This window comes from Elaeis guineensis, chromosome 16, assembly GCF_000442705.2.
Source record: "Elaeis guineensis isolate ETL-2024a chromosome 16, EG11, whole genome shotgun sequence".
NCBI classification, from domain to species: domain Eukaryota; kingdom Viridiplantae; phylum Streptophyta; class Magnoliopsida; order Arecales; family Arecaceae; genus Elaeis; species Elaeis guineensis.
Window position 1 is genome coordinate 47,837,124 of NC_026008.2, and position 27,245 is coordinate 47,864,368.

The 27,245-nt window shown below is 43.7% G+C and overlaps 2 protein-coding genes across 2 annotated transcripts in view; one reads left to right on the forward strand and one right to left on the reverse strand.

Moving 5' to 3' along the window:
- Positions 1-10,953: 10,953 nt before the first annotated feature.
- LOC105033408 (chlorophyll a-b binding protein 6, chloroplastic) lies at positions 10,954-15,240 on the reverse strand. Its single transcript, XM_010908185.4, has 4 exons — positions 14,965-15,240; positions 14,755-14,857; positions 11,357-11,645; positions 10,954-11,244 (listed from the first exon to the last, which is right to left on the reverse strand). Exons 1-4 carry the CDS (start codon positions 15,147-15,149, stop codon positions 11,093-11,095), a joined length of 729 nt encoding a protein of 242 aa, XP_010906487.1. The 5' UTR covers positions 15,150-15,240; the 3' UTR covers positions 10,954-11,092.
- Positions 15,241-15,541: 301 nt separating this feature from the next.
- LOC105033407 (uncharacterized) overlaps positions 15,542-27,245 on the forward strand; it is a 28,248-nt gene continuing 16,544 nt past the window's right edge. Inside the window, 8 exon segments of the mRNA XM_073249885.1 lie at positions 15,542-15,907; positions 16,832-17,007; positions 18,803-18,968; positions 19,142-19,194; positions 19,367-19,510; positions 23,058-23,162; positions 26,540-26,665; positions 26,799-26,996. Coding sequence (XP_073105986.1) covers positions 15,556-15,907; positions 16,832-17,007; positions 18,803-18,968; positions 19,142-19,194; positions 19,367-19,510; positions 23,058-23,162; positions 26,540-26,665; positions 26,799-26,996 — 1,320 coding nt within the window. The 5' untranslated portion in view covers positions 15,542-15,555.

The following is a 27,245-nucleotide window of genomic DNA, read 5'->3' on the forward strand; positions in this document are numbered from 1 at the left end:
ATTTGAGATCTATGAATTGGGAGACCTCGATCCAGCCCTAATCTGGTTGGGTACCAAATCTTGGATTTTTTAGAGGTATTTTCAGAGGCATTCTTCATCTGGAACGAAAGGCTAACGAAGAAGACAACAACTAGGCTGATTTCGTCAAGGGCCTTCAATCGTGTCCAGAAGTCTCCAGATCTGTTCATTGCTGGTTTCGCTGCACCCAAGGTTCGTAAGAAAGCCGGGATCATACTCCAACAGGATGCGGTCAAGAGCCTTCAACAACAACCAATCCGGTTGCCGCACTCGCTGGCGGAGCAACCGACGGCACACCCGATGCCCTCCAGGAGCAGCTGCTGATGCCCGCGTCGGTCTCCGTCTCCTCCTCAGGAGCAGCCGTCACAGCACTCCCATCGAGAGGGGGGAAGGCGGACACGGCATGATGCCCGTCGGTCCCGACGACCGTCTCCTTCCCAGTTGGAACGAGCAAGGAAGGAGAAGCGGCCGCGAACACTGTCCGCCAGGGCCTGGTACTCCGGCCTCCGTTCAGGAAGCATCCACTCCTTCAGACAGCTCGAACATACTTTCGTGGCTCATTTCAGCACCAGCCGGAAAGCCTCCACGAACCTCCGCAGCCTTTTTTCTCTCAAACAGAGAGAAAATGAGACGCTCCGACACTTCGTGATGCGATTCAATGCGGCCACACTTGAGGTTCGGGACCTCAACGAGGACATGGCTATCTCAGCCATGATGAGGGGGCTAAGGGGGTTCCGATTTACATACTCCTTGGATAAGACCCTCCCCGAACATACGTCGAACTGCTGGAGCGCGCGTATAAATACATGCGCGCAGACGAAGGAGCTTCCGACCGGTGCCTGACCGAAGCTAAGGGTCCGAAGGAGAAGCGAAGGAAAGGTCGGGCCCCCACCGAGCCTAGCAGGCCCCCGACCAACAGACATGTCTCACCTGAACGACAGAGCCCGAGATCACCTCGACGGTGGAGTCCGAGGCCGACGCGTCCCAGGTATGACTCGTATACTCCTCTCTCTGCTCCTTGTGCGTAGATTTTGATGGAGATCGAAGGGAAGAATATCTATGATGGCCTCCGCCTTTGAAGGTAAAGGACCTCAACCGGCGAAAGTACTATCGATTTCATCGGGGCCACGGCCATAACATCGAGTAGTGCATCCAACTCAAGGACGAAATCGAGGCCCTCATATGCCGAGGGTATCTCGAAAAATTTCAAAGGAATTCGCTGACTCGATCCATCTCCAACCAACGACCCCAACCGACTGAGGAGGCAATGAACAATCAGCCCACGGTCGGGGTCATTAACATGATCTCCAAACGACTGGACCGCGGGATGACTGCTGAAGGGGAGTCGACGAAGAAGTTATGCCAAGACAATGTAATTACCTTCACAGATGAAGATGCTCGAAAAATCCAAACTCTCCATGACGACGCTGTTGTTGTCTCGACAATAATAGCAAATTATGATGTAAGAAGGATCTTTGTTGATAATAGAAGTTCGACCAATGTTTTATTTTACTCGACCTTCTCCCGAATGCGACTGTCAGCTGATCGGCTCGAAAGAGTCTCCACACCCCTGGTGGGTTTCATCGGGGAAGCCGTCACGGTGGAAGGAGAAGTTACTCTTCTCGTGACAGCTGGAACCGAACCCCGACAAAGCACCGTTCACCTAACCTTTACAGTCGTCCAAGTACTTTCGGCCTACAACGCCATACTTGAAAGACCTGGGCTAAATGCCCTCAAAGCTATAGTCTCAACCTACCACCTGCTGGTTCGGTTTCCGACCAAAAATGGAGTCGGGGAGATGCGTGGGGATCAACAACTCGCCCGACGATGCTTCCAGATCTCTGTTCGAAGTAACGAAGCAAAGGACTCCCTGACGGCCGACAAGATGGACCAGCGGGAAGAGGAGGAACGGGGCGAACCGACCGAACAGCTGGTTTCCATCTCGATAGCAGAAGGTCCTGATCGAGTGGTCTGGGTCGGATCCCAGTTATCCGACCCTGAGCAGCGGCAGCTAGTGGAGCTGCTGAAGGCCAATACCGACTATTCACTTGGTCGGCAGTGGATATGTCCGGCATCCCTCTGGAGATGATGACTCACCGACTCAATATCAACCCTGGAATGAGGCCGGTGAGGCAAAAGAAACGATCTTTCGCTTCCGAAAGACAAAAGGCCATCGACGAAGAAGTAGACAAGTTGCTCGAGGCAGGCTTCATCAGAGAAACCACGTACCCCGATTGGCTCGCCAATGTCGTCATGGTGAAAAAACCAACGGGAGGTGAGTCATGGTGAAAAAAACCCTAAACCGTGCCTGCCTAAAGGATAGCTTCCCACTTTTGAAAATCGATCAGTTGGTAGATGCGACATCCGGACATCGACTGCTCAGCTTCATGGATGCCTTCACCGGATACAATCAAATCCGAATGGCATCCAAGATGAGGAACACACAGCCTTTGTGACCGCCAAGGGCCTTTACTGCTATAGGGTAATGCCCTTCGGACTGAAAAATACCGGGGCCACCTACCTGCGACTTGTCAATAAGGTCTTCAAAGACCAAATCGGGTACAACATGGAGGTGTACATGGATGACATGCTGGTAAAGAGTGCGCAGACCTCAGACCACGTCCAAGACCACGAAAAAACTTTTCACACTCTTTGACGACATCGGATGAGGTTAAATCCGACTAAGTGCGCCTTCAGGGTGACTTCGAAAAAGTTTCTCGGGTTCCTCATTTCTCAACGAGAAATTGAGGCTAACCTTGAGAAGATAAAGGCAATCATCGATATGTGGCACCCGGGCACCAAGAAGGAGGTCCAGCAGCTTAACGGAAGGATCATCGCACTCAACCGATTCATCTCTCGATCGACAAAGAGATGCCTCCCGTTCTTCAAGACCCTGAGACAAGCGAAGGACTTCTCTTGGCCGGACGAGTGTCGGCAGGCCTTCGAGGATCTAAAAAGGTACCTGGCCTCCCCGTCGTTGCTCGTAAAGTCGATAGTCGGAGAAACATTGTACCTCTATTTGGCAACCTCTCCAGAGGCGGTTAGCTCGGTGCTCGTCCAGGAGAACGAAAGCCGAGTTCACCAACCCATATATTACACCAGCAAAGTGCTCCACGAAGTTGAAGCCCGATACTCAAGGATGGAGAAAATGATATTCGCCTTGATCGTATCTGCACAATGACTCAATCTATATTTTCAAGCGCATGCTATCGTGGTCCTCACCGACCAGCCCCTGAGGGCGATCTTGCACCGCCCCGACACATCAGGGCGACTGGCAAAATGGGTGATGAAGCTGAGTGAGTTTGACATTCAGTACCGACCATGACCAGCCTTGAAAGCTCAGGTCTTGGCCGACTTTATTGCGGAGTGCCCGACGACCGACCAAGAATCGAAAGGCAGGAGCCCTGGAGAAGTTGCAATCTCCGAACCCGACCTCGGGTCTACCTGGGTGTTGCACATCGATGGAGCTTCCAATGCTCGAGAGAGCGGGGCCAGGTTCCTACTCACCAACTCAGAGGGAGTGGTTATCGAGTACGTCCTTCGGTTCGACTTTAAAGCCTCCAATAATTAAGCCGAGTATGAAACGCTCCTCGCTGGCTTGAGAGTAGTGAAGGAGCTTGGGATCGACAGCCTCAGAGTCTTCTCCGACTCTCAGCTGATCGTGGGGCAAGTTAAAGGTGACTTTGAGGTGCGAGACCCGATCATGGCAAAATATCTCCAGAAGGTGAGAGATCTCGTGACACACCTCAAGTATTTCGAGATCTCCTACATTTTCAGGTCGGAGAACGTTCGGGCCGATGTACTCTCCAGGCTTGCGACATCAGCCTACGATGCCTTGGGTCGGACATTTGTGGAGAGCCTCGAGCAGCCGAGCATCGACAGGGCTGAAGAGGTACTGCAATTGGTGATCAAACCGAGCTAGATGGATCCGATCGTACGGTATCTGACCGACGGAACCAGTCCTGAAGATCCCGTGGAGGCCAAACAACTCTGATGGGCGCCTCCCAATACGTGATAATGGATGGCCGACTCTACAAAAGGTTTTTTTCCTCTCCTTGCTCAGGTGCTTGGGACCGACTGATGCGGATTACGCGCTCAGGAAAGTACATGAAGGGATCTGCAAAATCACTTGGGGGGCAAATCCTTGGCCTACAAAGTCCTACGATAGAGTTACTACTGGCCCACTATGAGAAAGGATGCGGCTGAGCTGGTTCGAAGGTGTGAGCCATGCCAGAGGTACGCCAACATACAACACCGACCTGCCAGCCAAATCACTCCTATTGTCGCCCCGTGGCCCTTCGCCCAGTGGGGATCGACATACTCGATCCTTTCCCTCCGGCATCTAGCCAAAGAAAGTTCATAGTCATCGCAATCGACTACTTCACTAAGTGGGTAGAAGCCGAAACTCTGACGCAGATCATCGAGCGAAAGATGGAAGACTTCGTCCAGAAGTCTATCATCTTCAGGTTCGGACTACCGCACACCATTATTACCCACAATGGATGACAATTCGACAACCGAGACTTTCGGGAGTTCTGCCGAGATTTCATATCACACACCGACTGACCTCGGTCGGGCACTCACAGTCCAATGATGAAGTCGAGGTGACCAACCAGACTATTCTGCATGGACTAAAGACCCGACTGAATGAAGCCAAAGGTCTTTGGGTCGAAGAATTGAATTTGTTCTATGGACGTACCGAATGACACCCCGTGTCCCGACGGAGAATCTCCTTTCAGCTTGGCCTATGGGACGGAGCGATGATCCCGCTCGAGATCGGGCTACCATCGACTAGAGTCGAGCAGTACTGCGAACCAGACAACTTCGAGTGTCAGAGGGCCGACTTGGACCTCCTACCTGAGCTCCGCATGAGGCTCGACTCTGCATGGCTTTCTACCGACAGAGAGTAGCCTGATACTACAACACTAGGGTTAAGCCGAAGCTTTTCAAGCCTGAGGACCTAGTCTTAAGAAAGGCAGAAGTTTCGAAGCCTCTAGACCAAGGAAAGTTGGCTCTGAACTGGGAAGGACCCTACAAGATAGCGGACGCTATGGGCCGGGAGCTTATCGACTGGAGACTCTAGAAGGAAGCACCATTCTCCGAACTTGGAATGCCGACAATCTAAGGCTGTACTACCAGTAAATTTTGTGTACCCTTGATCGGAATACGAACTTAGCCTCAAAACTTTAGAGTCTACAATCTCGGCTCTCCAACGGTGCGTCGGCGCTCGCTAGCAGTCCGAACCTCGACGCCATGACTTGGGCCCAACATTCTACTAGAAATCTGCGCCCAACCGCCGATGGCACGTCAGACTCTTACGACGATGACATATCTACTTTGGTGGAAGGCCGGCGATGGTGATGGGACCTCCCTAAGTTTAAGCCACGCCCCTTCTTCGGCCAGCACCCGAGCAAGGTGACTGGCTAACTTGCCGACTCGGCTCCGGCCAAGAAAGGCAAAAGGCCAATGTGACAATGTCGCGTTCGCAACGCACCGACCAGGTCATGGTCGATCGAAGGGTATTCGGCTTACCATCGTTTACCACACGTCTCGATGCATACGCCCAACAGAGAATCGAGCGATGGGTGACCGACTTGTCACCTACTAAATGCGTCGGACATTGTTCAACTATCGGACTCTACAAAATGATAGGCTCAAGGAGCTATGCTCGACTCGACAAACATGCCCGACTTAGGTTGGGCAACGGGTGCTCAACTTAAACTCTCGACTGTCGGGTCATACAACAGTCGGGAGGCCGATTGAGAATCGGAGCTCGCTCCACCTTTAACATGGCGCGCGTGCTACCGACTGTCCCAGCTAGCTATCTGGGATCTTACCTAGTGCATCGGGCCTACGACTTATACGTCCAAAGATGCTCCGATGAAACATACATACCAAGCAGATCAAGCAATTCAAGTAAGAGAGAAAGTTAGAAATGTATGTTTTCGATTTCATTCAGACTTAAAATTGAGATTACAAAAATGGACCGAAACCCGACTACAAGTACATCAAACAAAAGTAAAAATAAAATTTCGACTAATCACCGGAGTCGGTTTCTTCCACCGGGAGAAGACCGGGGGCGATCGGCATGTCCGCTCGGGTCGGGGTAGCTTCAGGGGTCGAAGCCGCCTGACCTTCGGCAGCCTGGTCTGCGTCGGCCTCCACCACGGTGGTGCGATCTCCCGACGATGGGTCGGCCATCTCTCCCGTGGCTTGGGCCTCCGACTCTAGCGGGATGATGCTACTGAGATTGAGCTCCGGATACAGGCTCCGGACGGCTTCCCGAGCGTCCTCGTATCCCACTCGATACGAGAGAAAGCCGCTCTCCAGAAGTTCTTCCCGATATTTCTCGGAGCCGCGGAAGTCCTCCACAGCCCGACCCATGGCCTCTTTTGCCGACTCCGCCTCCGCCCTTGCTATGTCTGCGTCGGCTTGAGCGGTGGACAGGTCTTCCTCGGCCTTGGTGAGATTCCCTAAGCTTATTCGAAGTTGCTCGCGTTCGGCCTTGAGTTCCTTGACGGAGTCGTCCCGCTCGTGTCGCAGCCGGCGAACAGTACGGGACTTCCACCTGGCTTCCTCGCAAGCTGACTGCAGCTTGGTCCCCGAGGCGGCCAAGGCACCGGTAAGGCGGGAGACCTCCTCGGTGAGGCGGGAGATCTCCCCCTCAAGCCGGGCCTCTCGATCGACCAACTGCTTCAGCTGGTCGACCAATACCACCTTGTCGGCCTCGACAGTTATGGCCTTATCTTTTCAGGCCGCACGGAGATCACCAAATCTCCGATATCCAGCCTCCAGCTCAGACATGTTATAAATCAGCTGCAAACAACAAAGCCGACCGTCAGAAGATGAACTTATGAAAAACGACAACGAAAATAAAAGTAAAGGAGAGAGACTTACTCGGATCATGGTCGGATAAAAGAGGACAGCATGTCAGATACCCACTGATTCCTCATGACCTCAATATCGGTCGGGAGGATAACCGCCTGGCATGGCCTCCTGGCCAAGTCATGGTTGGCCAGGGCCGACGCTCCTTCAGGAAGCGGGAGTCGGTCGACACTCCGCGGCCGGCCGACCTCTTGTCGTCGTCAGGTGCCATCGGGGCCTTCCCTCGTGCGGACACCCAGGCCCTGACGTTAGAAAGGGAGGGCATGCTCGAGCCCGACTGAGTCCCTCCCGAAGGTACGGCAGCCGCCGACGCAGGTTGTTCGGGCTCGTGCGCCTTTGCCCGAACCTCTTCCACCGGTTGAGCGGCCGGCACATCCTCGATCGATTCCTCGACCGTCCGTCCCTCAGATGGGGCTGCTCCCTCGATCGATCGTTCCTTGGACGGGGCTTCAATGGGCACTGTCGGCACCGACAGTGCGATGATCGGCTCCCGATCTGACTCCGCTCCCGCTACCGCCGGCTCGCTCGGCGGCGCTACTTAAGGCCTCTTGAGAGGCCGTGATGGTTCGGCTCCAGGCACTGGCCTCTTTCGAGCCACGTGTCGTCGAACGTCGGCTTTCGTCAACCTCACCCTCGCGGCATGTCTGCAATTTCAACAGCGAATCAGCACCAAAAAATAGAGAAAAGAAAAAAGAAGAAAAGAGAAGAAAAACAGACCTAGGCGAGGAACCGAGCTCAGACCGGCATCGTACAGGGCTTGCTCGATGACAAGCTCCTTCTGCTTCGGCACCGAGATGTCCTTCAGACGGTGGAAGTCTTCTTGGTCTCTGGCCTCCGCCCGACTGTTCTCATTTGGTTGGGTTTGGGGGTCCCCCCAGCGGGAAGGGAACCCCCAGGGAACGGGAGAAGCGACGAAGAAGAACTGGTTCTTCCATCTATGAATCGATGATGGAAGATCAGTGATAAAGGAGAGACCCTTTCGAGGGTTGAAATACCACCACCCTTGGGCTTTAGGGTGGGGTCGGAGAAAAAAAAAGCTCGGAAGAGCAAAATACGAGGATTGATCGACAAAAACCGACACAGCAAAGCAAAGCTGACTACCAGTCGGACCGAGTTCGGCATAAGCTGCGCTGGACACAGTCCGTAGTAGTCCAGCACGTTCCGGACAAACTCTGAAATCGAAAAGCGAAGACTGGCCCGGAGGTCCTCGACGTAGAAAGCCACCTGGCCCGCAGGCGGGTTGTTAACCCGACCATCGGCTCCAGGGGTGAACAGCCGAAACTACTCCCAGAGCAGATCGACGTTCGGCTCCGAAAGTGAAGAGACCTCCACCTCCGAGGTCGACCGAGAATCGTCCGTCGGGTTCCCCGACCGACTCCCTCGTGGTGAGGTTCAAGCCATGACGCCAGAACCGAGGACGAAGAATGAAGAAGAAGAAAGAGATAGAAAATTTCAAGGAAGCAGAAAGAAAACAGAAAGACGAGGACGAAGGCCCCTGGAAAATTTTCTAAGAAGGGTGGCAGGGACAACTACCTGAGACAAAGGGGGACTGCTCAACCAGGGTCTCGGCAACAGGTTTGAAAAGTAAAATTTTGGATGCCGGTGACCCTGTATATATAGTGCCCCCTGACGGCGGGATGAGAGCATGCCCAACGAGGATTTTCAGATCGTGACACGTGGTAGCATCTGGGCCTTCCCTCGATCCGACGATTCGACGCATCGGCCCCAGATCAGGCCACGTCGCCTCCATCCGCCTGAAATGATTCAGCCCAATGGCCCCCTGCCACGCGACGGAAAGGCCATGGCGGTTCGCGTTCCCGAAGAGACGGCAGAAACGGCGATTTCTATTCCCGATAGGACGCCTGACACCGATGGGATGCCTGACACCGATGGGACGTCTGACACCGACGAGTCGCCTGACATCCATAAGACGTCTGGCGTCGGACCGAACGTTGATACGGTTGTCAGAGTCGGAGCATAATACGATGGATATCCACTCCTTTCGCCTGACGCCGCCGCCCCATGCGAGGACGTTGGCCAGCACGCCATCTGACTCAGGAGTGGGGGGGCAACTGTTGGGATATACTGACCGGTCCCTCTACGCCGACTCACTGTAGGGCCCGTCTGGCCGGCGCCTGACTCTACCGACCGTACCGAACGACGACTGCCGACACTGTCCGGCCGAATGTATGTCGGTCTGGCAGATCCTTTCCGTCTTCGACTGGCCGAACGACAGTGTCTTCTCCGACTCTTGCAACGCGCCAGATCGACCGTCGGAGGGTCCTTGGGTCTTCACTCGACATCCCACAACTAAATGCCGACATATGGTCGGTCGGCTTCCTCAAATACCGTACGACTATTGAGGGCCGCCGTCCTGACAAAGGCATGCGGCATAGCCGTCCTGGGACATTGTCCTGCCAAGGACATAGATTAACCCCAGCGATGTGACAGGCTCACGGCGACTTGACAGTCCGCGGTGACTCTGACAGCCTCCGGCGATTTGACAACTCCTTCCATTGTCTGCGCCATTAATGACGGCGCAATGCCGCGCTCTACTATAAAACGGGGAAGGCAACAGTGCTGGAGGAGGTTCCTTCGAAACCCCTGGACTTTCTCTCTCTCACTGAGCTCTCCTGATTCTTTTCTACTGTTGCCTAGTCTCCTCTTTGACTTGACCGTCGGAGGATCCGCAAGTCTCCTCTTTGACTTGACCGTCGGAGGATCCCCGCCGAAGTCACCTCCGGTTAGTGCGGACTTCTTTTGCAGACGCTCATTCCCGGCGACCAGACGACGAGGGGATTGGCCGCAACATGGATCATTATCTTTAGTCTTACTTTTACTCTACTTTTTATCCTAAGAATAGTTGTATCTTAGTTTTCTACCGTATTCTAGTGCAGCCCAATGTTATACCCCTTTATCTACCTTTATCTATCTTTTGTTTAATTCTCATCATCATCTTTTTGGCTTATTAGATACTGGTGGCATGGATGTGTGCATACCAACTTATTGTTGTTGACGATTTTGCACTTTTCTCCGCTAGCCAATCGAGTTTTCTGGGATCTTGAGTTTTCTTGTGCTTGTCTAGATGGAACGGAAGGAAAAAATGCCGACAACTATGCTATGGTAGAACAGAGTTAAACTGCTCGGTCTTCCTTAGGAGTAGGCCCGTAACATGGTCTTACACGAGACACCTGGAACATTTGTGACGCTAAAATACCAATTAACTCATCCCAGTTTATATTATAGAGAATCTAGGCAAAGCTGTTTATAAAGCCACAAGCAAACACGCTTGCAGCCAATGTCACACAAGAGCAGAGTGAACCCACTACGTCTTTGTTAGAACTAGGCCAGCAATCTTCTTATTCGCCTTGCAAAAGAAACTTTTTACCCTCTTAACTTTAGGATGTTCTCATTACTTGATTCCCTTTGAAGTGCAAAATTCCAATAAGAAAAGGTTCTGCAATGCGAGAAGACAGTATCTTCAAAGCAAGTAGTAGGTGTCATTGCTGTGTTCACTGGTACGTACTTTGATAGAAGAAAACGTCACTAATTTGGCAAGCTTTGGGACCATCTTCTATATTCACACTGCAGAGTTCATTAACCATGTATTGTGGTCATAACTTTGCATTTTGTACGATTTCTGTAGTGCTTGACAAACCACACGGTTCATTTGATCCAATGCTAGCGTCTAGTTTTTCTGAATGCATCTTTTACTAGCATCTACTGGTGATCTATATGATTTTAGCTCCATTGAGGATTTCCCGTACTTATATATTTTTATATATAGAGAGAGAGAGAGGCATTTTAACCCCATTGCCTGTAACTCTCTTCGATACCCAAGCCGAGGTTCCTGGACAGATCAAGTATGGCGCTTACGAAATTGAGGCACTGAGTAACAGGAGGGCAAATCGAGGTTTGAACCTTGCGGATCTCTTGCCTTAATTGGTTCTTATATATAGATAACAACTAGGGTCGTACCATTTCAAACTAGGGCGTGGTGTTTCGCTGAGTTTTTATGGAGATGGTTCTTCATAGCAGAAACGTTCGATGTGAGAATGTTTTCATGATGTTAAATACAAGACAATGCAGATACACACTGTGACACCAACTTGCATAAATCAACAAGATACAACAGCTTCTAAGATGCTCAAAAGAAGTTCTACAGTGCAGCAGGATAAAGGTCACTAGATTATGGCAAGATGGATCGGGGGATTATGACATTGCCAATGTTGTTGTGCCATGGATCAGCCAAGTGGTTTGCCAGATTCTCCAACGGTCCTGTTCCAGGGTAAGCTGATTGCTGGACGCAGAACCCAACAAAGGCCAACAAAGCAAGGCGACCTATGAACCAAACGCACAAAAGCAAAAGCTGTGAGCCATAGAACAAACAATAACATCTGGAAAGGAAATAATATTTCTGAATGAACTAATAGAGTCGAGGATAAAGTTAGACCATTCTTGATCTCCTTGATCTTGTACTCCTTGAGTTTTTCGGGATCCTTGGAATAGCCCAGAGGATCAAAGGCTCCGCCTGGGTACTTCTTCTTCTCCGGGTCTTTCTCCATGCTGCGTTGGTGCTCCACAAAAGCAATGGCGAGGAATTCAATGACAAGGATGGTCGGTAGGGTGCCCCAAGGGACGGGGTTGCCTAAGTACGTTGCCTGTCCACCGGGTATGGCTGCCCACTCTTGAGCTTGTACCCAGTTGCCCAGCCCTAGTGCCTCCGGCACCAAGATCCCTGGCTGCAAAACCGCACACCGCCTCCATTGGTCACTTAACTACTAAAAAGAACCAAAGCTAACCTAGGGGGATATTTTTAGGAAAAAAAAAAAAAAAAAAAAAAAAAAAAAATTTCTATCGTAGTTAAGAGTTTATGACTCCACACATGAGATATTATCCGCTCTAATTTATGCACCTCATAATTTTACCCTTTCAAAAGCATCTCACATGAAAATGATGATTTTTTCCTATATAAGCCAAAGCCCTCTTAATTCACAATCAAGATAAGACTAATGATCTCCCTCTTTTTACATCACAATATACCTTCCAGTCAAGGAGAAGTCTGTGTATGTATTGGAGGTGCTCTTTTCTTTATTTTTATCACAACCCTCGAGTAAAAGAATCGGTGTGTGAACAGGAGATGCCCTCTTCTTTTTTTTTATTACAACCCTCGAGTAAAAGAATCGGTGTGTGAACAGGAGATGCCCTCTTCTTTTTTTTTTTTACCGCAGATTGGTATACGAGCTGGAGGAGCCCCATAGTTGTAGGGGTGGTCTCTTTGCTGATGCACCCCTGTTGCGCTCAAGGACTCATAGCTTAGCACATGATGAATTATTCGCTCTGATCCATAGGTCTCACGATTTTATCTTTTAAAAAATATCTCACATGGGAAAGATGATCCTTTTCTATATAAGCTAGAGTCCTTTTTGATTAATAACTAATATGGAACTAATTATATCTTTTTTTTATATCATAATGAATCTAAATACCAACCACACATGTACGAGACACCTATAAAATTAGCTATTTCTAACACTATTAACAATTTGAGTTGAAAAGAATTACCTCGAAAAGCTTTAGTAGGACATCGCTGGTCATTGTCACACCAACCCTTTGAAACATGATATTAGTAGAAAAGTGAAAGGTTCAAGTATGCAACCAATCTAAAGAATCCTTATGAAATTGGTTTTCAACTTGAAGAGTTAAATGCAAAATTTTGCATATTAATTTTCTACAGTAAATTCATATCTTGAAAAAATAATTCATTCCCATTCTCCCTTCCCTCCTTTCCCTTGCCCACCTAAGATTTTTTTTAATGTATTTTAGAGCCTCAGGATACTCTAACTAATCCTTTATTCTCTTAATGTCTTCTACATCAAAAACAGAAAGAAAGAAAAAACATCATTTATGCAAACTTAAGAATAGACCAAGAATCAGATGCTTTTGGTCAAAGAAATTTAAATTCTGAGCTAGTGTTGGAGCTGGAAATTTTCCTTGGAAGACAAAATCATAATAAATTTATGCAACAAATCCTTTATTAAGAAAATATTAAACACTAAGATTCATATTAAAACACTAATTAATTTCTCTTGGGAATATTGAAATACTAATCAATCAATCAATTTAAATCTCATAAGAAACTCTTTTTAACCTAAGTTGTAGGATTAAAGGAATATTCTTTGGTTTAACTTGAAAATTGTTATAACTACTATTAGGATAAAGATCAAATAAGGATTACATGATTTACTTTAGTAGTATAAATGAATGATTGGTTGACCACATAGAACGTTGTTACAAAAGAGGGGTGTGATAGAAATACAACTAATATGAGTTATTTTTCCTTTTTCCATTAGAAGAAAATATTAGAAGGCTCTAACAATTCATGCTTGTAAATGATAATCCAAACATAGAATGCAAAAGAAAAATGTAACAACAATTCTTCAAAAGGTGTGCTTGTCTTATTTTCCCACCTTTTTATATTGGCAACGGTAGTATCTTACTCCCTTCATTTCTCTTAAAAAAAAAAAAAACTTTTTCCACCTTTTGTTCTTTTCTTATTCTGTATTATTAATTTGTTCCAATGGCAAGCTGTTTTTATAATAAAACTTTTTCTCTCTTTCAAATTATTTTGAAGTTCAATTTCTTTGATTTTTTAAATTTGCAGTTTTTTTGTGATTAAGAGTGTCCCCTATCCATAGCTGCATTGTTGTCCTTGCATTATAGTAATCTTGTACATATGCTGTAGAAAATAATAGATACAATAGGGGCAAGATGAGCAAGATAGCCGTGAAATAAAAGAAAAACAAAAGTTTTATCAATTGAGGCACAACTAGAGATGCTATTATTAGAAAAAGATTTGCTCCATAATATGCATTGGATGAACTTTTAGCTTTGTTCCAAGATACAACAATCTCCTCGCATGATGTACACAAAATATATAATATGCGAACCCAAGCAATATAGCAACGATCACTCAAGTGGTAGAGAGATGGAGAAGAGATAGAGCTTAAAAATATTCACATAATCTTAGAAACGATCAGCCTTTTTTTTTTAACCATCCTAATCCTCTAAATAAAAGAATGAATCCCCCATTGTATAAAAGATGGCTAGTTGATTGAACCAATCAAGCCATAACAATCAAAACACAAATATGATAGTCTGTTTGATGCATAAATGGTAAAATCATATGTTCAATATGTGAGAAAATCAAGTCAAATGTTAAATTAAATGTGACTTAAAATATAACAAATAACAAATCAATTAAAATCCATGGATGCACAAGATATGGTGAGAATAAATGTTTAGATGTGCCATGTTATATCATTGTTATGGAAATATGTATTTAAACTCACCAAGTCATAAGCGCATGTAACAAAACACATAAAAAATCCAAAATATCCAATATATATATATATATATATATATATATATATATATATATATATATATATAAAATTAAAAATATGAAATAATTTAAATATTTTTAGCTTTTGTCGTGAAAGTATAAAAATGGTGCAACGTAGAAAAGATTATAAAATTCTTAAATACATACAAAAGTTATTTTTGAATGAGATTTTCAATGCGTCTCTAAAATTAATATATGCTAAGAATTTAATGTAGGTAGATGTGAAAAAAGTAATCAAGAATAACCTAGCCTAGCTTCTGTTTATGAGCTATAGCTATAGTTTATCATACCATTTCGTATTGTTTGATATGAGTCATATCATATCATATTGATATGATCTCCTATCGTATCGAATTATATGTAGTGATATTGTAATAGGATGATATTTATTTTTTATTGAATTCGTCGGACAGACAGATGGGAAAGAAGGGGAAGCATAGGCTTACCACGGCAAGCATCGCCCACCTGCAGTGTATGAGCTCGGATTCCTTGAACCTCTCTAGATTCTCTGGGACCTCTCCTAGTCGAAGTGGGTCGAAACCAAAGTCGCTAATACACATTCAGAGCAAGGGCATGATGGTTAAGATCGGAACGGCAATTTTTCCAAGCACAAGGGAACTCATGTTCTGGGGCCCGGGGCAGTAGGGCGCGCTTACCCAGGAGCGGAGCCATCGAGGTAGGGGGGGCGGGGCTGGCCGGGCATCCACTCGGCCGACATGGAGATGCGGGACGAGGTGTTCGTGCCGGGGAGGGCGAGCGAGTTAGCGAACTGAGATTTGGAAGACGAGAGGAGGCTCGGGAACACCACCACACAGCCTCTTAGAGCAGCCGACGCCGCCATCTCTCTCTATCTCTCACAGTTTGTGTGTGTGCTGGCTGGAGTGTGGTGGAGCAGAGGAGAGCGGGAAAAACGCGAAAGAAGCGAGACTTTTAGAAACGTTCAGCGGAGAGGATATGGTAGTTATCTAGAAGCGGTGCCGAGCGAATGGAGGAGAGCGGGCAAGGAGTGGGGATACGATAGGGCAAATCTAAATGCGGACTTCTATTGGTTGAGATATCCGCCCGCCCAGCTGCCATTGGAACATCTGTAAGCCACATATCCGGTGGTAGCGGAAACCGTGTAACGTCCGTTAAGACGGCCATGACTGGTCTGGGCGCAACCCGACACCGTTGCACACGAAGTCCCCGCGCACGCGCGAACGCGCACACGGAGGAAATGAAGAGCGGTCCACTCCACGGACGGACGGATGAGCGAGGGCCGAGGGCCACTCATCATTGTCCCACCCGCGTCTCCCCTCCCGACTCCGAGTTCGCTATCCCGGACTTCCCCCTTCGACATGGCAGTGGCCGCACGGTCGCCTTTGGTCTGCGCCGTCCGGTCGAGCTCGGCGGGGGAGCACGAGAAGAGGATGGAGGAGCGGGGAGTTATGAGGCAGGTGCTCCGGGTGGGCCGGCGTGACCGGGAGTTCCTGAACCGGCGCTTCCAGTTCGTCTCCAAGGCGCTGGGCGATCTCTTCTGGCTCCGGAACCTGGAAGATCCCCGGGCTCTTCATGCCTCTCGCCCTCCTGCCCATTGGTCCAAGATTTCTCATCCCCCAGGTCTCTTTCCTGGCGTTCTAGAGTTTGTTTCTATTAGCTTATTAGGGTCCAAAAAAATCGTTTGGCAGAAGATGGCCCTTGTAGATCGAACCCAACAGAATTAGTCCCAGCATTAGAGATTGGTGTTAAGCTGGTTTTTTAACTAGCTTTGGATAATCCAGCCGGCAGCTATTCTTAATGAAATCATATGTATCGTTTGATTCGAAGCAACGTAGAAGAGAAGGCATTGCTGGATTGCATTGAAGTTCCTTGTACCATCATATACTTGGTGCTCAGGTGACCCGAATACCATTACACTAATAGTGGAGTTGATGGACCACTCCTCGTGAAGTTTACCCCCCTAAATATAGTGTGCCATTATATGCTCCCGGCGTTCTAGAGCTTTTTAATTGGCTCGTTGGGGTCCAGTAAAGCTTCTGGCAGAAGATGGCCCTTGTAGATTATTGAACCAACCAGAATTAGTCCGAGCATTAGAGATTGGTATTAATCTGGTTTTCAAACTAGCTTGGCATAATCCAATTCGCAGCAGTTCGTAATGAAATCAGATGTACTAGTATGAATCCAAGCAATAGAAGAAAGAGCATTGCTGGTTAGCATTGAAGTTCCTTGTACCATCATATACTTGATGCTCAGGTGACCCGAATACCATTACACTAATAATGGAGATGATGGATCACTCCTCCTGAAGTTTTGCCAGTAAATATAATGTGTCTATATCCAATTCAATTAACAATTAAAGTATCCATTTTTTGATTAGGCTGCCTCTACATTAAAAGTGAAAAATGCCTTTTGGAGTCCTGTCTTACCGCAGCAATGTGCCAGCAAAGCACATTGTGTTTTTTTTTTCCTCATCTTTCCTGAGCGATCTTTCTCACCAAATTGACAATTTGCTAGTTGGTTGGAGTGTGACATCATTGTTGACAGGACTATGGGGTGTGGACTTGATGATGGCTGATCTAGAAGCTTTAAAGGTGTATGCTGATTACATACAACTTGCTTCCGGACTTTGGTCTGTGCCTTTACCCGATCTATATGATCCACAGAAGGTATCAGACTACTTCAACTGCCGGCCTCATGTCCTTGCATTCCGAATTATCGAGGTATTTGAATACTTCTTTGAATTATTGCCATGTTTGCAAGTTAAGTTTGACCTAAAGCTTGGATAATTCCAGGATGATGGAGTTTAATATTATTATGATGACAAAGTTTATTGCTTTTATTAGTTCAATAAGTTGATATCCTTTTATGCGGCTATAGAATGGTCACCCTTATTGGAAGAAATCATGCTAGATCACCGGTCACTTCATACGAAAACGATATGTTTTTGGTTTTGTTAAATGAAATAGACCCTGCAATTGCAAACATTGTGTTGGAGCTCACATTCCTTCTGCCTTTTGTGCTCCACGTGGTGAGGAATAATATATTCAAATGAAGTTTATTCATCCAATGTTCTCATTTGATATTGTACAAGCAACATTTTTGAGATTCCATTTAGAAAGTGGATTTGCCTATTCTATCAGAACTTGTAGTTTTGTTGCGAGGATTTATGCGGGTCTAGTCCTAAATTTGTTATTCATTAGGGATACCTTGAATATTTATATAGGGCCAAAGAATCCACATAGTACCTTATAGCTAGCCTTTTTAAATGAGCACCTAGGTTGTTGAAATGGTTTTTGTTAGTCTAGTTTATCGACCTCTGGTCATGTGGCGAAATCAGAAAGAATCATTTGAAAATTATTAGTCAAGTCAACTTTTTGGTCAGATTGATAGAATGCCAATCTGGTCAATCCACAGCTCGATTATGCACTGACCCCTTGATTGAGTATTGTGATCAGCTCGGCTTTTGCCCGATTTGCTTCAAGGGATATCGATCTAGTACCGATCTGATCCAGAACAAAGATAGCTACTCTACAGCTCCATTACAACTGTCGTCCAACTTTACAACAATTGTATTTCAGTTATACCATAGCTAATCACCATGTGAGTGAATAATCTACGATCTCCATACAGCTGATCATTTTGTTATAATAAACTAATGGTCTAACAAACTCTCTTCACAGCCTAAGCAAACCTCTTCTACATAAAGAGGGGCAGGGTACTCTCCGGAAGGTAAGTCATAATTCAGAGAGCTCAAACCCTACTGAACTCTTTTCTTAACTGAAGAAAACCAAAAACACTCACTCCTACTCAAAACTTCTCTCCTTACCTCCCATTTTCTCTATTTTTACTATTTGTTCTCAAGGCCTCAGCTGACTTAAGCATCAGAGGATTCTAAACTGGAGAGTATCTCACCAGTTCTAAGCTTCTTTTCAAGGTCTACTCATGGTCTACATCAGCAACTCTCCTGCTCGGTTCAAGATCGACTTCACAACTATCCTTCGGAGCCCTGCAGCAATAGTTTTAGAGTGTATTCAGCCCATTGCTCACGTGGACCATTGTCACTACAACATGGGTCCTATTGGGGCTGATCACAATCATTGCAAATGGTATCAGAGTAGATCTGGCCTATGGCCCATGTGGACTATGGTATGCTATATTATAAGCCTTTATGGTGTTGACTATGAGCTAAGCATCGTGTTTGTGGTTAGATTTGAACCCTTAGTCTCATAAGGATATAAAGACTTAAAACAGAGAGAGAGGAGAGAGAGAGAGAGGAGAGAGTATGTGAGGACCGTTATGGCCATATGTTAGTCCTACAATGATTTTGTGCTTGTGAGATGTTGAATATTTATGCAGAGCTAAAGAACCCAAATAATTCTTTTTATCTAGCTTTGTTGGTGAGATCTTGGTTGTTACATGCTTATTGAACAGCAAAGACCATGTATCATAACATAAGTCTATCAGATAGAATTTCTGCAGCATGTATTGTATTTCTCTAACACAGTGCATCTGTAGGTAATCTCTTCATTTGCCTTTGCTGCCATAAAAATGCAAATGTCGAGAAGTTTCAACTTGAGAAGGCATGATGTGAGCAGGGATGACAGCTTATACACTTCACAGTACTATATTGGGCTGCTTCTGAAAGAATCATTTCTGAATCTTGGACCAACTTTTGTCAAAGGTTAGAGAGTTATTGAACATAAATATTTTAGATGAAAGTTAAAAAAATTGTCAACTGCAGAACCAATATTAGATTATAAATCTGCTGTTGTTCTATTCAAATCTTCACAGTTTTTTCATTGTAGTTACTGAATGCCAAGGTTGCTAATTGCATGTCTTTGCTAACATATGCAGTTGGGCAGTCCCTATCTACGAGACCAGACATAATCGGTTCAGAAATTTCTAAGGTCGGACAAAGCATTCCTAGGATTTTTATATATATCTGCCCTTGTAACTGATATTTTCCCTTGTACTACTCTTGAGCCATAATTGGGACATTGTGGTGAAAGTTCTGTGGTCATTTTAACATAAGAAATCAAGTAGGACTTGGTTTTTATTATGCATATGCTTTTATCTCAGGTACTTTCTGAGTTGCATGACAAAATTCCTCCTTTTCCAAGGGAAGCTGCAATGAAGATTATCGAGGAAGAACTTGGATGCCCTGTAGATAGCATCTTTAGTAATATTTCTGATGAGCCTGTGGCTGCTGCTTCATTTGGTCAGGTAATACTGTTCGAAAATGTGCTCTTATCTGTTATTCAAAACACAATAAGCATGATGTTCGTGATGATGTCCTACCCTGATTAAAACTCAAGTTTCAAATGTTGGTTTGGAAGCATGCTATAGCCAAGGATCTCAACTGAATTGTCTTAGTTCTGGTCCAAAAACCTGCAAAAGTAGTATTTACTTATAATGGTTACAAATAATGAAAAAAGGGCTGCACAAAGTAACAGGAATTGGTTCGAAAACAGATAAATCATAGATAAATAAGTATTGCAAAGCTATGTTGACAAGGTTTTCTTGATATTTAACATAGCCCTATATCATGTCAAGATTCTGACATGCCAAGTGTGAAAAAAATGCTTTATGGATGGATGATATGCGAACTAGGGGCATACACAAAATTACATAAGCCCTAAATGGCATTATCTACCATACTAAACAAGAGGTGTCTATCAACTGAAAAGTGAATTAATAAAAATATAAGTGATGCAGGACAATATGGGGCTAGGGTTGTTTTCATGTGATGGTGGACCAAGAAGCATGGATTAGGGTTTGGGCGAAAGGATTAAGGCTTTCACGAACAAGAATAAAGTTTTTGAAGTGTTTTCTTTTTCAATAGTTAATAATGGATGGCAAGAATTCTAGTGGTCTCAAGGGATAGAGTAAAATAAACTGATTATAGATCCAAGTATAATCAGATCTAAGATAAATTATCAACCATATAAAATGAATAGCAATAATATTGGATGATAGGAAAAATAGAAGAGCAATAGTCTTACTCTTAACATAGAAGAGCCAGAGGGAAGAGGAAGAAGAAGAAGAAGGAATAAAGAGAAAAATAAGAGGAGGAGAGGGAAGATAGCCGAACCTTGGCTTCTTTACTTTCTTTCCATCAAATCATCTTGTAAACCATCTCCCAAAAGAGAGGATTGCAGCCTTTCTATGGGCTCAAACCATAACAATGTTAAATCTTGACCCTTGAACTCAAAACAAATTCTAGCCATCAATTAAATAAAAAAAAAATGTAGAAGACACTAAAGCCCCTAGCAAGTTGCTACAGTGGTACCATGAATAGTTCTTAGTACAGTATCGTGAAAAGTACTATGAACAGTACTCGCTGCAATAATGCTATAGCAACTTGACATTAAGTACTTTTTGGACTGATGCGGCCAAGGGCTCATGGACATTACTAAAACTCTTTGATAAACATGGATTTTTTGGATCTTTTAAATTTGTTCTCTCCGACATCACGGTTCAGTGGATCTCCTCCTTGAGATCTTGACAATTTGTGTTCTTGTACTAGGCCATTGGACCTTCAGTGTCTGATGATAGGTACCCACTTAAGTTTTTCTCATAGTCACATTGTTGATAGGTTGTTCTAATGTCCATCTATCGACAATGAACAAGCTGTGGATCCTCCATTTAGTGGTGATGTTTGATGAAGCTAACATTTCAATATGGAAGGGATCTTCATATTGTCTGATCTCAATTGTGGTTTCTTGAGTGATGACATGGTTTTACGATAAGTGCTCTGCTTATGGATGTCCATTGTTTTGATCTTTTGTATTCAAGATGTCTAATGAACACTCAACTTCCAGGTTTTTATTTGACAAATCTTCATTCTGGATTGTACTCTCTCCATGTGATGAAGCTTCAATTAGATTCGTGTTTCAATCATTCTTCAGCTTTGCGAGTCTTGACCAGTGGTTTTGCCAAAATTTCTTCAAAGCCTAATGCTGCTGTAATTATATGTAATGTAGCATTTGTTGACATCACATCATTACTGGTAGATGTCACTTTAGTGTCCAACTTCCCCAAAATATTTTCTTGCATTTTACTTACTGATGAAGATCATTGGTTTTGAAACCAAACTCCTCATTTCATTAACATGTCAAAGGCGAAAGGAACAAGAAGCAAATAGAAAGGATATCAAGCAAGAAAACTGGGTAGGATTCTTTAGCTCTGATACTAAACTTGATGTAGGACAATAGGGGACTAGATTTGTTTATGTGTGATGTTGGACTGAGAATTGATAGATTGGGGTTTTGTCAAAGGATTTAGCAGCAAAAGGACCTAGAAGCATTTTTTTTAAGGGTTAATAATAGATGGAAAAATTCTAGTAGCCTCGAGCATTGAGGTAAAGCAATATAAACAGATTAAAGATCTAAGTATAATGAGATCTAAGATCAGTTATCAACCCTATAAAATTAATTGTAATAATACAGAATCATTGGGAAAATAGAAGAGCATAGTGTAAAGATAGAAGAACAAAGGGCAAGAAGAAGAAGAAGAAGAAATTAAGAAAACATCAGAGTAGGGGAGGAAAGATAGCTGAACCTGGCTTCTTTTCTTTCTTTCAATCAAATCATCTTGAAAACCATGTCTCAAGATAGAGGATTACAACCTTTATATAGACTCGAAACCTTAGCAATGTTCAGGTTTGACCCTTGAACTCAACGAATTCTAGCCATCAATTGAAATAAAAGAAAACAAATCTAAAAGACATAAAAGCCCCTATAAGTTGTTGCTATGATACCATGAATAATACCCACGAACAGTACTCTCTACATTAATATTTTGACAACTTGACATTAAGAACTTTTGAACATTATTTAAACTCCTTTATAAAACATGGACTGCTTGGATCCTTTACATTTGTACTCTCCCACACCAATATACAAATGAGTTAAAACCATAAAAAAAATTATACAAAATTTATTAAAATCTTCCTACATCCACATATATTTTTTACTGTTCCCCCAAAATCGACCCATGGTATGGTAGTGGTATCATGCACCTTATTTCCAATCATGGGTTGATCCATTGATCTTACATCTTGTCATATCATGTATAGTGCTCCTCTTAAATAAACACTACAGTGGTTGTAATTTGCCAAAGGTACCTTCTGCTAGATGCTGGGAAACAAAAAAGCCCTCAATATAAAGGAATCTGTTGGACAACTTACCTACATATAAAACCTTTTGATCAAACCAGATTGTGGCATTTATATTTGCTTCAGTCTGGCTACTGCCTCCATCATATTCAGAGTTTGATTTCACCTAACTTCTGCATCCATGTAAATGCTGCTGGTGTGGTGTGCCTTCTTATGGTCCTTGTCTCTGTTGCTTCCCGCTGCCTGCTTTCTTGCATTTGCCTCTGCTACAATCATTGCTTCTGCTGCTGCTGGTATGCTGCCGCTACCTTACTATGGCCATTGCCACTGGTTTCTGTTTTCATTTTATTTTAGCTGTCCTGAGCTCTGGGATCACAGCCAAACAGTGTTGAACAGAAGTGGCTGTTATCTTTGTGAAGCAAATAAAGGTAAATGAAAATATAATGTTAGATATGCCATGTGTGGGTTGGTTTTGAGGTGGGGGGGGTGTGCAGTGAGATGGGTTTTACCTACATTAGCTGCAGGTTGATCAAGTGGAAAGCATCTTATAAAACATAATGGAGAAAGGACATATTACTTTTTTATAAGCTTATCTTCTTGATGTTGTTACCTCTTCGAAGTTTGCTTAGCTACCTTGTGCAACTTGTAACTTAGGTCTACCGAGGATGTACACTTGATGGCAGTGTTGTGGCTGTAAAAGTCCAGCGACCAGACTTGCTTCATGTGATGATGCGAGATATCTACATTTTACGTCTTGGGGTCAGTATTGATGTGCATTGTAGACTTCATAACTTGCTTAATTTTGTGCTCTTTCTCTTTCTGTTCAAATAGTTCTCTTCAATTTTTTTTTCCTTTTTTTTTTAAAATTATTATTAAAGCAATACTTGCATTGTTCTAACAATTTGCCTAAATCATATATCAAAATTGCAATGTTAGTCAAAACTCCACTTTCATGTATATGTAGCTTCTACTTACCAACTAGTACTTTAGTTTAACTATGTGGCATAAAACCAATATTTATTACTTTTTCTGATTAATAAGTCAAGGTTAACATGTGCCAGTATGACACTTTTTTTGTTCTTCGTTTTTCTATAAGATCATGATTACTAAGTCTTTCATAAGGGGACATGATGGGGATCATGATGGATTTCAAGTCCACACAAGTCAAGCAAAGAAACATATGAAGCTTTTGATTGACTGGGATGACCTGGTGACATGATGGGAACTTCGTGAATATCATCGAATATCATTGGTGTTTGTCAAGTTTTGTATCTTGGTTTCCTCTGTTTTTTTATGTTAATTACATTTTCTGTTTTACCCATGTTTTGTTGAGTATAGTTTATAGTTTGAAAGGACTGAATTAAGTGACTAGATTAGTCACATGTTTGATTAAAAAGTCAAGACGTCATTTTAAAAATTAAATAAGAGGCAGGTCAGTGTACATGATAATGTAGCATGAATAGTTATACTACAGTGCAATGCCTTTTGAAGGCTTCATTCTTTTAGGATTTTTCATGAACATTACATGAAGAATTTTCATCAATGAAATCAACGTTCTCTTTATCTTTTCCCTACATATGGGGCCTAAAATATGGGTATGAGGCCCTAGAAGGTGATTCCCTATCAAATCGGTGTGAGATTGGTTTGTTTTCTTTTGCTTCATTCTGGAAGATATCTTTTTGCCGCATTTCTTTTTGCTGTCTTCTATCTCCTCATCTGTGCCATATTGCATCCTAAAACAAATACACTTCTATTCTCTCAGAGTAGTCGCTTTGCAGTCATCAATTAACACCTGTTTCTGGCCGTGATCTGTCTAAAACCTGATTCATGTGTCCAATCAGATTTGCAACTTCTGCAGACCTGTAAGCCCTCCTTCTTTAGTTCTAGAAAACCTTTCTGTAAATGAGCAAATCCTAAATCTAGTTCTTGGGCATCAATTATTACTATAACCAAAAAGAAAGTCTAGTAACTTGGGCTGTCGTACATGATCTACAAGTTAGAAACAGGAAAGAATGGATCTGGACGGTGATTGCAGCACATTCACCTACGTGAATGAAGATCTATTGCTTACATTCTTCAAAGAGTTCTAACAATTTGCAGTACTTCTGCTGGAAGATCATATGCTTCACTTGTGACAAGCTATTGTCTGAATTTGATTTCAGTAAAAGGCATTTAGGCATCTGTGTGAAGCATCTCCTTTGCATTAAAATATGTTGAAATTTGAGTCCTAAGACTGGTAGTTTCTTAATTTTAATTTCATATTGCTATTTAATGTGACATAGAATCATATTTCAATTACTTACATCCATAGCACTCAAGTTTTGATAGGTCTGGGTTAGGATTTATCATATTTGTGTGGCATTAATTATTAGGTTCCCTAGGGTTGTCTTGCATCAGTATGCCATTTTGTGACTTATATATCTGATGCTCATTCAAAAGATAGGACGTCCTTGATCATGTTGTGGAACTGGGCTTCCTCATAGTGAAAAAGATTCTTCATCGTGTTGTAGAATGTGGGCTTCCTTTAGAGTATTGCTCAATTAGCACAAGTCATTACTGAGAAAAAAATTGTAATTTCGAAGCAGTTGATCAACACTGGGGAGCAAGGTCTACCATACTACTCCATACCAACTGTATCATATTGTCCGGGTACTGTACCGGTATGGTATTGAGGTTCGGTTCGGTATATGAGTTGAATTGGTTCATACCGTTCCAAAGTAAGTAGAACCACGCTGTACAACTTGAAATCAGAGGTGCTTACAATACCGTATCATACTGTACTGACCCTTGCCGTATGGTTTCCAATGGCACCTTTATAAAAAGTGAGAAAAAATGGGGGTTGGGATCTGACTTGGAACGTGGTGCATATTGTACTGTACCAAAGTGGTAACTTACCATTATGATACCCTGTATCGAGATTGGGAACCTTGCAAGGAAGACTTATATACCATTAGGGAACTTGTCCTGTCCCTTATATATGACTGTAGTTTATTCAAACTATTTTGGTTTATCCGCATTAGGAAACAAATGATTGCAGACATTTGTTATTTGAAATATGGGATCAACATAATGTATGACTACTGCATCTAATGGCACTAAATGAGTTCTGATAGAACAAATGATTGCTAACAGTTTGGTGCAAACTGCAAAATGAAGGCTGGCATGGGTTTAGGACCTTGGAAGATATGACATTCATCTCTTTAGGTTGATTGTTGTCACTAATTTGGAGTTGCCAGAGGGCGTACTGGTTGGCAACTGATTCGGCATGGTATAAGTCTGTACTATGCCATTTTAGGGTGTACCAAAAATAGGGAGAGAGAGGGGGAGAGGGGGGAAGGAGAGATGAAGAGAGAGAGGGAGGGAGGATGGGGGAGGAGGCCTCTAAATGCTAACCCTAAGATAGAGAGAGAGAGAGAGAGAGGAGGGGGGGGGGAGGGGGAGGGGCCCTCTAAACCCTAACCCTATCCTTCAGTGAGAGAGAGAGAGAGAGAGGGAGGAAAGAGTGAATAAGTAGTGCTGAAGACTCAAACCAGCCAACTCAAATGGGCTGCAGGCTGAACCGTTGAATGTGGATTGCCTTGAATATAAGGGCTGAACCATGATGGTAACCGACTAGTCTAGTTCGGTTCAACCTGAATTGATTGGTTTAGCACAATTTGTCAATCCTTGAATGAATAAAATTTTTTTATATATCTAGAAAGCTGCCTCATTGATGAGTACTGACAGCTTCTCTTCAAGAAGCCATCCTTTTCTAGATGTTGTTTCACATATTCTTATGATCTGCATAAATCATTCTACTCAAAGCATTGTAGTTGCAATACTTTGTTGGTGTTGTATTCAAAGAAACTAGAAACTGATCTTCGTGTTGTAATTCTTCTGGGAATGCTGCTTAGTACTTTAATTTAATTAGCTCAGCTAGATACAAAATTGCAAGAATATTTGCTTTGCACATCTGGAAAAGTCTGCCTCATTGATAAGTTCTGCCAGCTTTCTCCCATATAGTGTGTCCTTCATTGGTGCAACTGGAATATCTGAAACATTTTTTTTGGTTGGAAATTTAAAGAGAAAGCACAAACTATGTCAGGATTGTTATTCCTTTCGGAAGGTGTCATAAATTTTCAATTTAATTAATGCAGCTAACATTTTTGAGGAAGATAGCAAAAAGACAGAATGACCTTAGTCTATATGCTGACGAGCTTGGCAAAGGTTTAGCTGGCGAGTTGGATTACATGAAAGAAGCCGCAAATGCCTCTGAGTTTTTGGTACTTATATGCTAATGATTATTTCTAGGTTTCAGTATCATTAGCCTTTTTTTTCCACTAATGATTTTTTCTAGATTTTAAGTATATTATGTTCCCCGCTCTCCCTCATGATTATCATATCTATGTTCTACAGGAAGCTCATTCCCAATATTCATTTATATCAGTTCCAAAAGTTCTTAGAAAATTAACCAGAAAGAGAGTTTTAACAATGGAGTGGATGATTGGTGAAAATCCAAATAACTTACTTCTGCTATCAAGGGGATTTGGTCAAGGAGGTAATAAATACTCAGAGAGGATAAGATTGGAGGCCAAAACATGCATTCTTGATCTGGTATGCACTGATTACTAGTTTAACTACTTTCTTTATTTCTATAGCAGATATATGTTCACAGAATTGTGTTCATGTGTGTGATATCCTGTCACCATGAGCATGACTGGCATCAGCATGCCATGATTTTATCCATGCTTATGCCCCGTCATGTATATAAGTCAAATGGTGGTGTTCTTTTGCCATCTTCTTTCATAAGAAGAGTATATATACAATGTACTTCCAACTATCTTCGAAAAGTCAACATAGTAG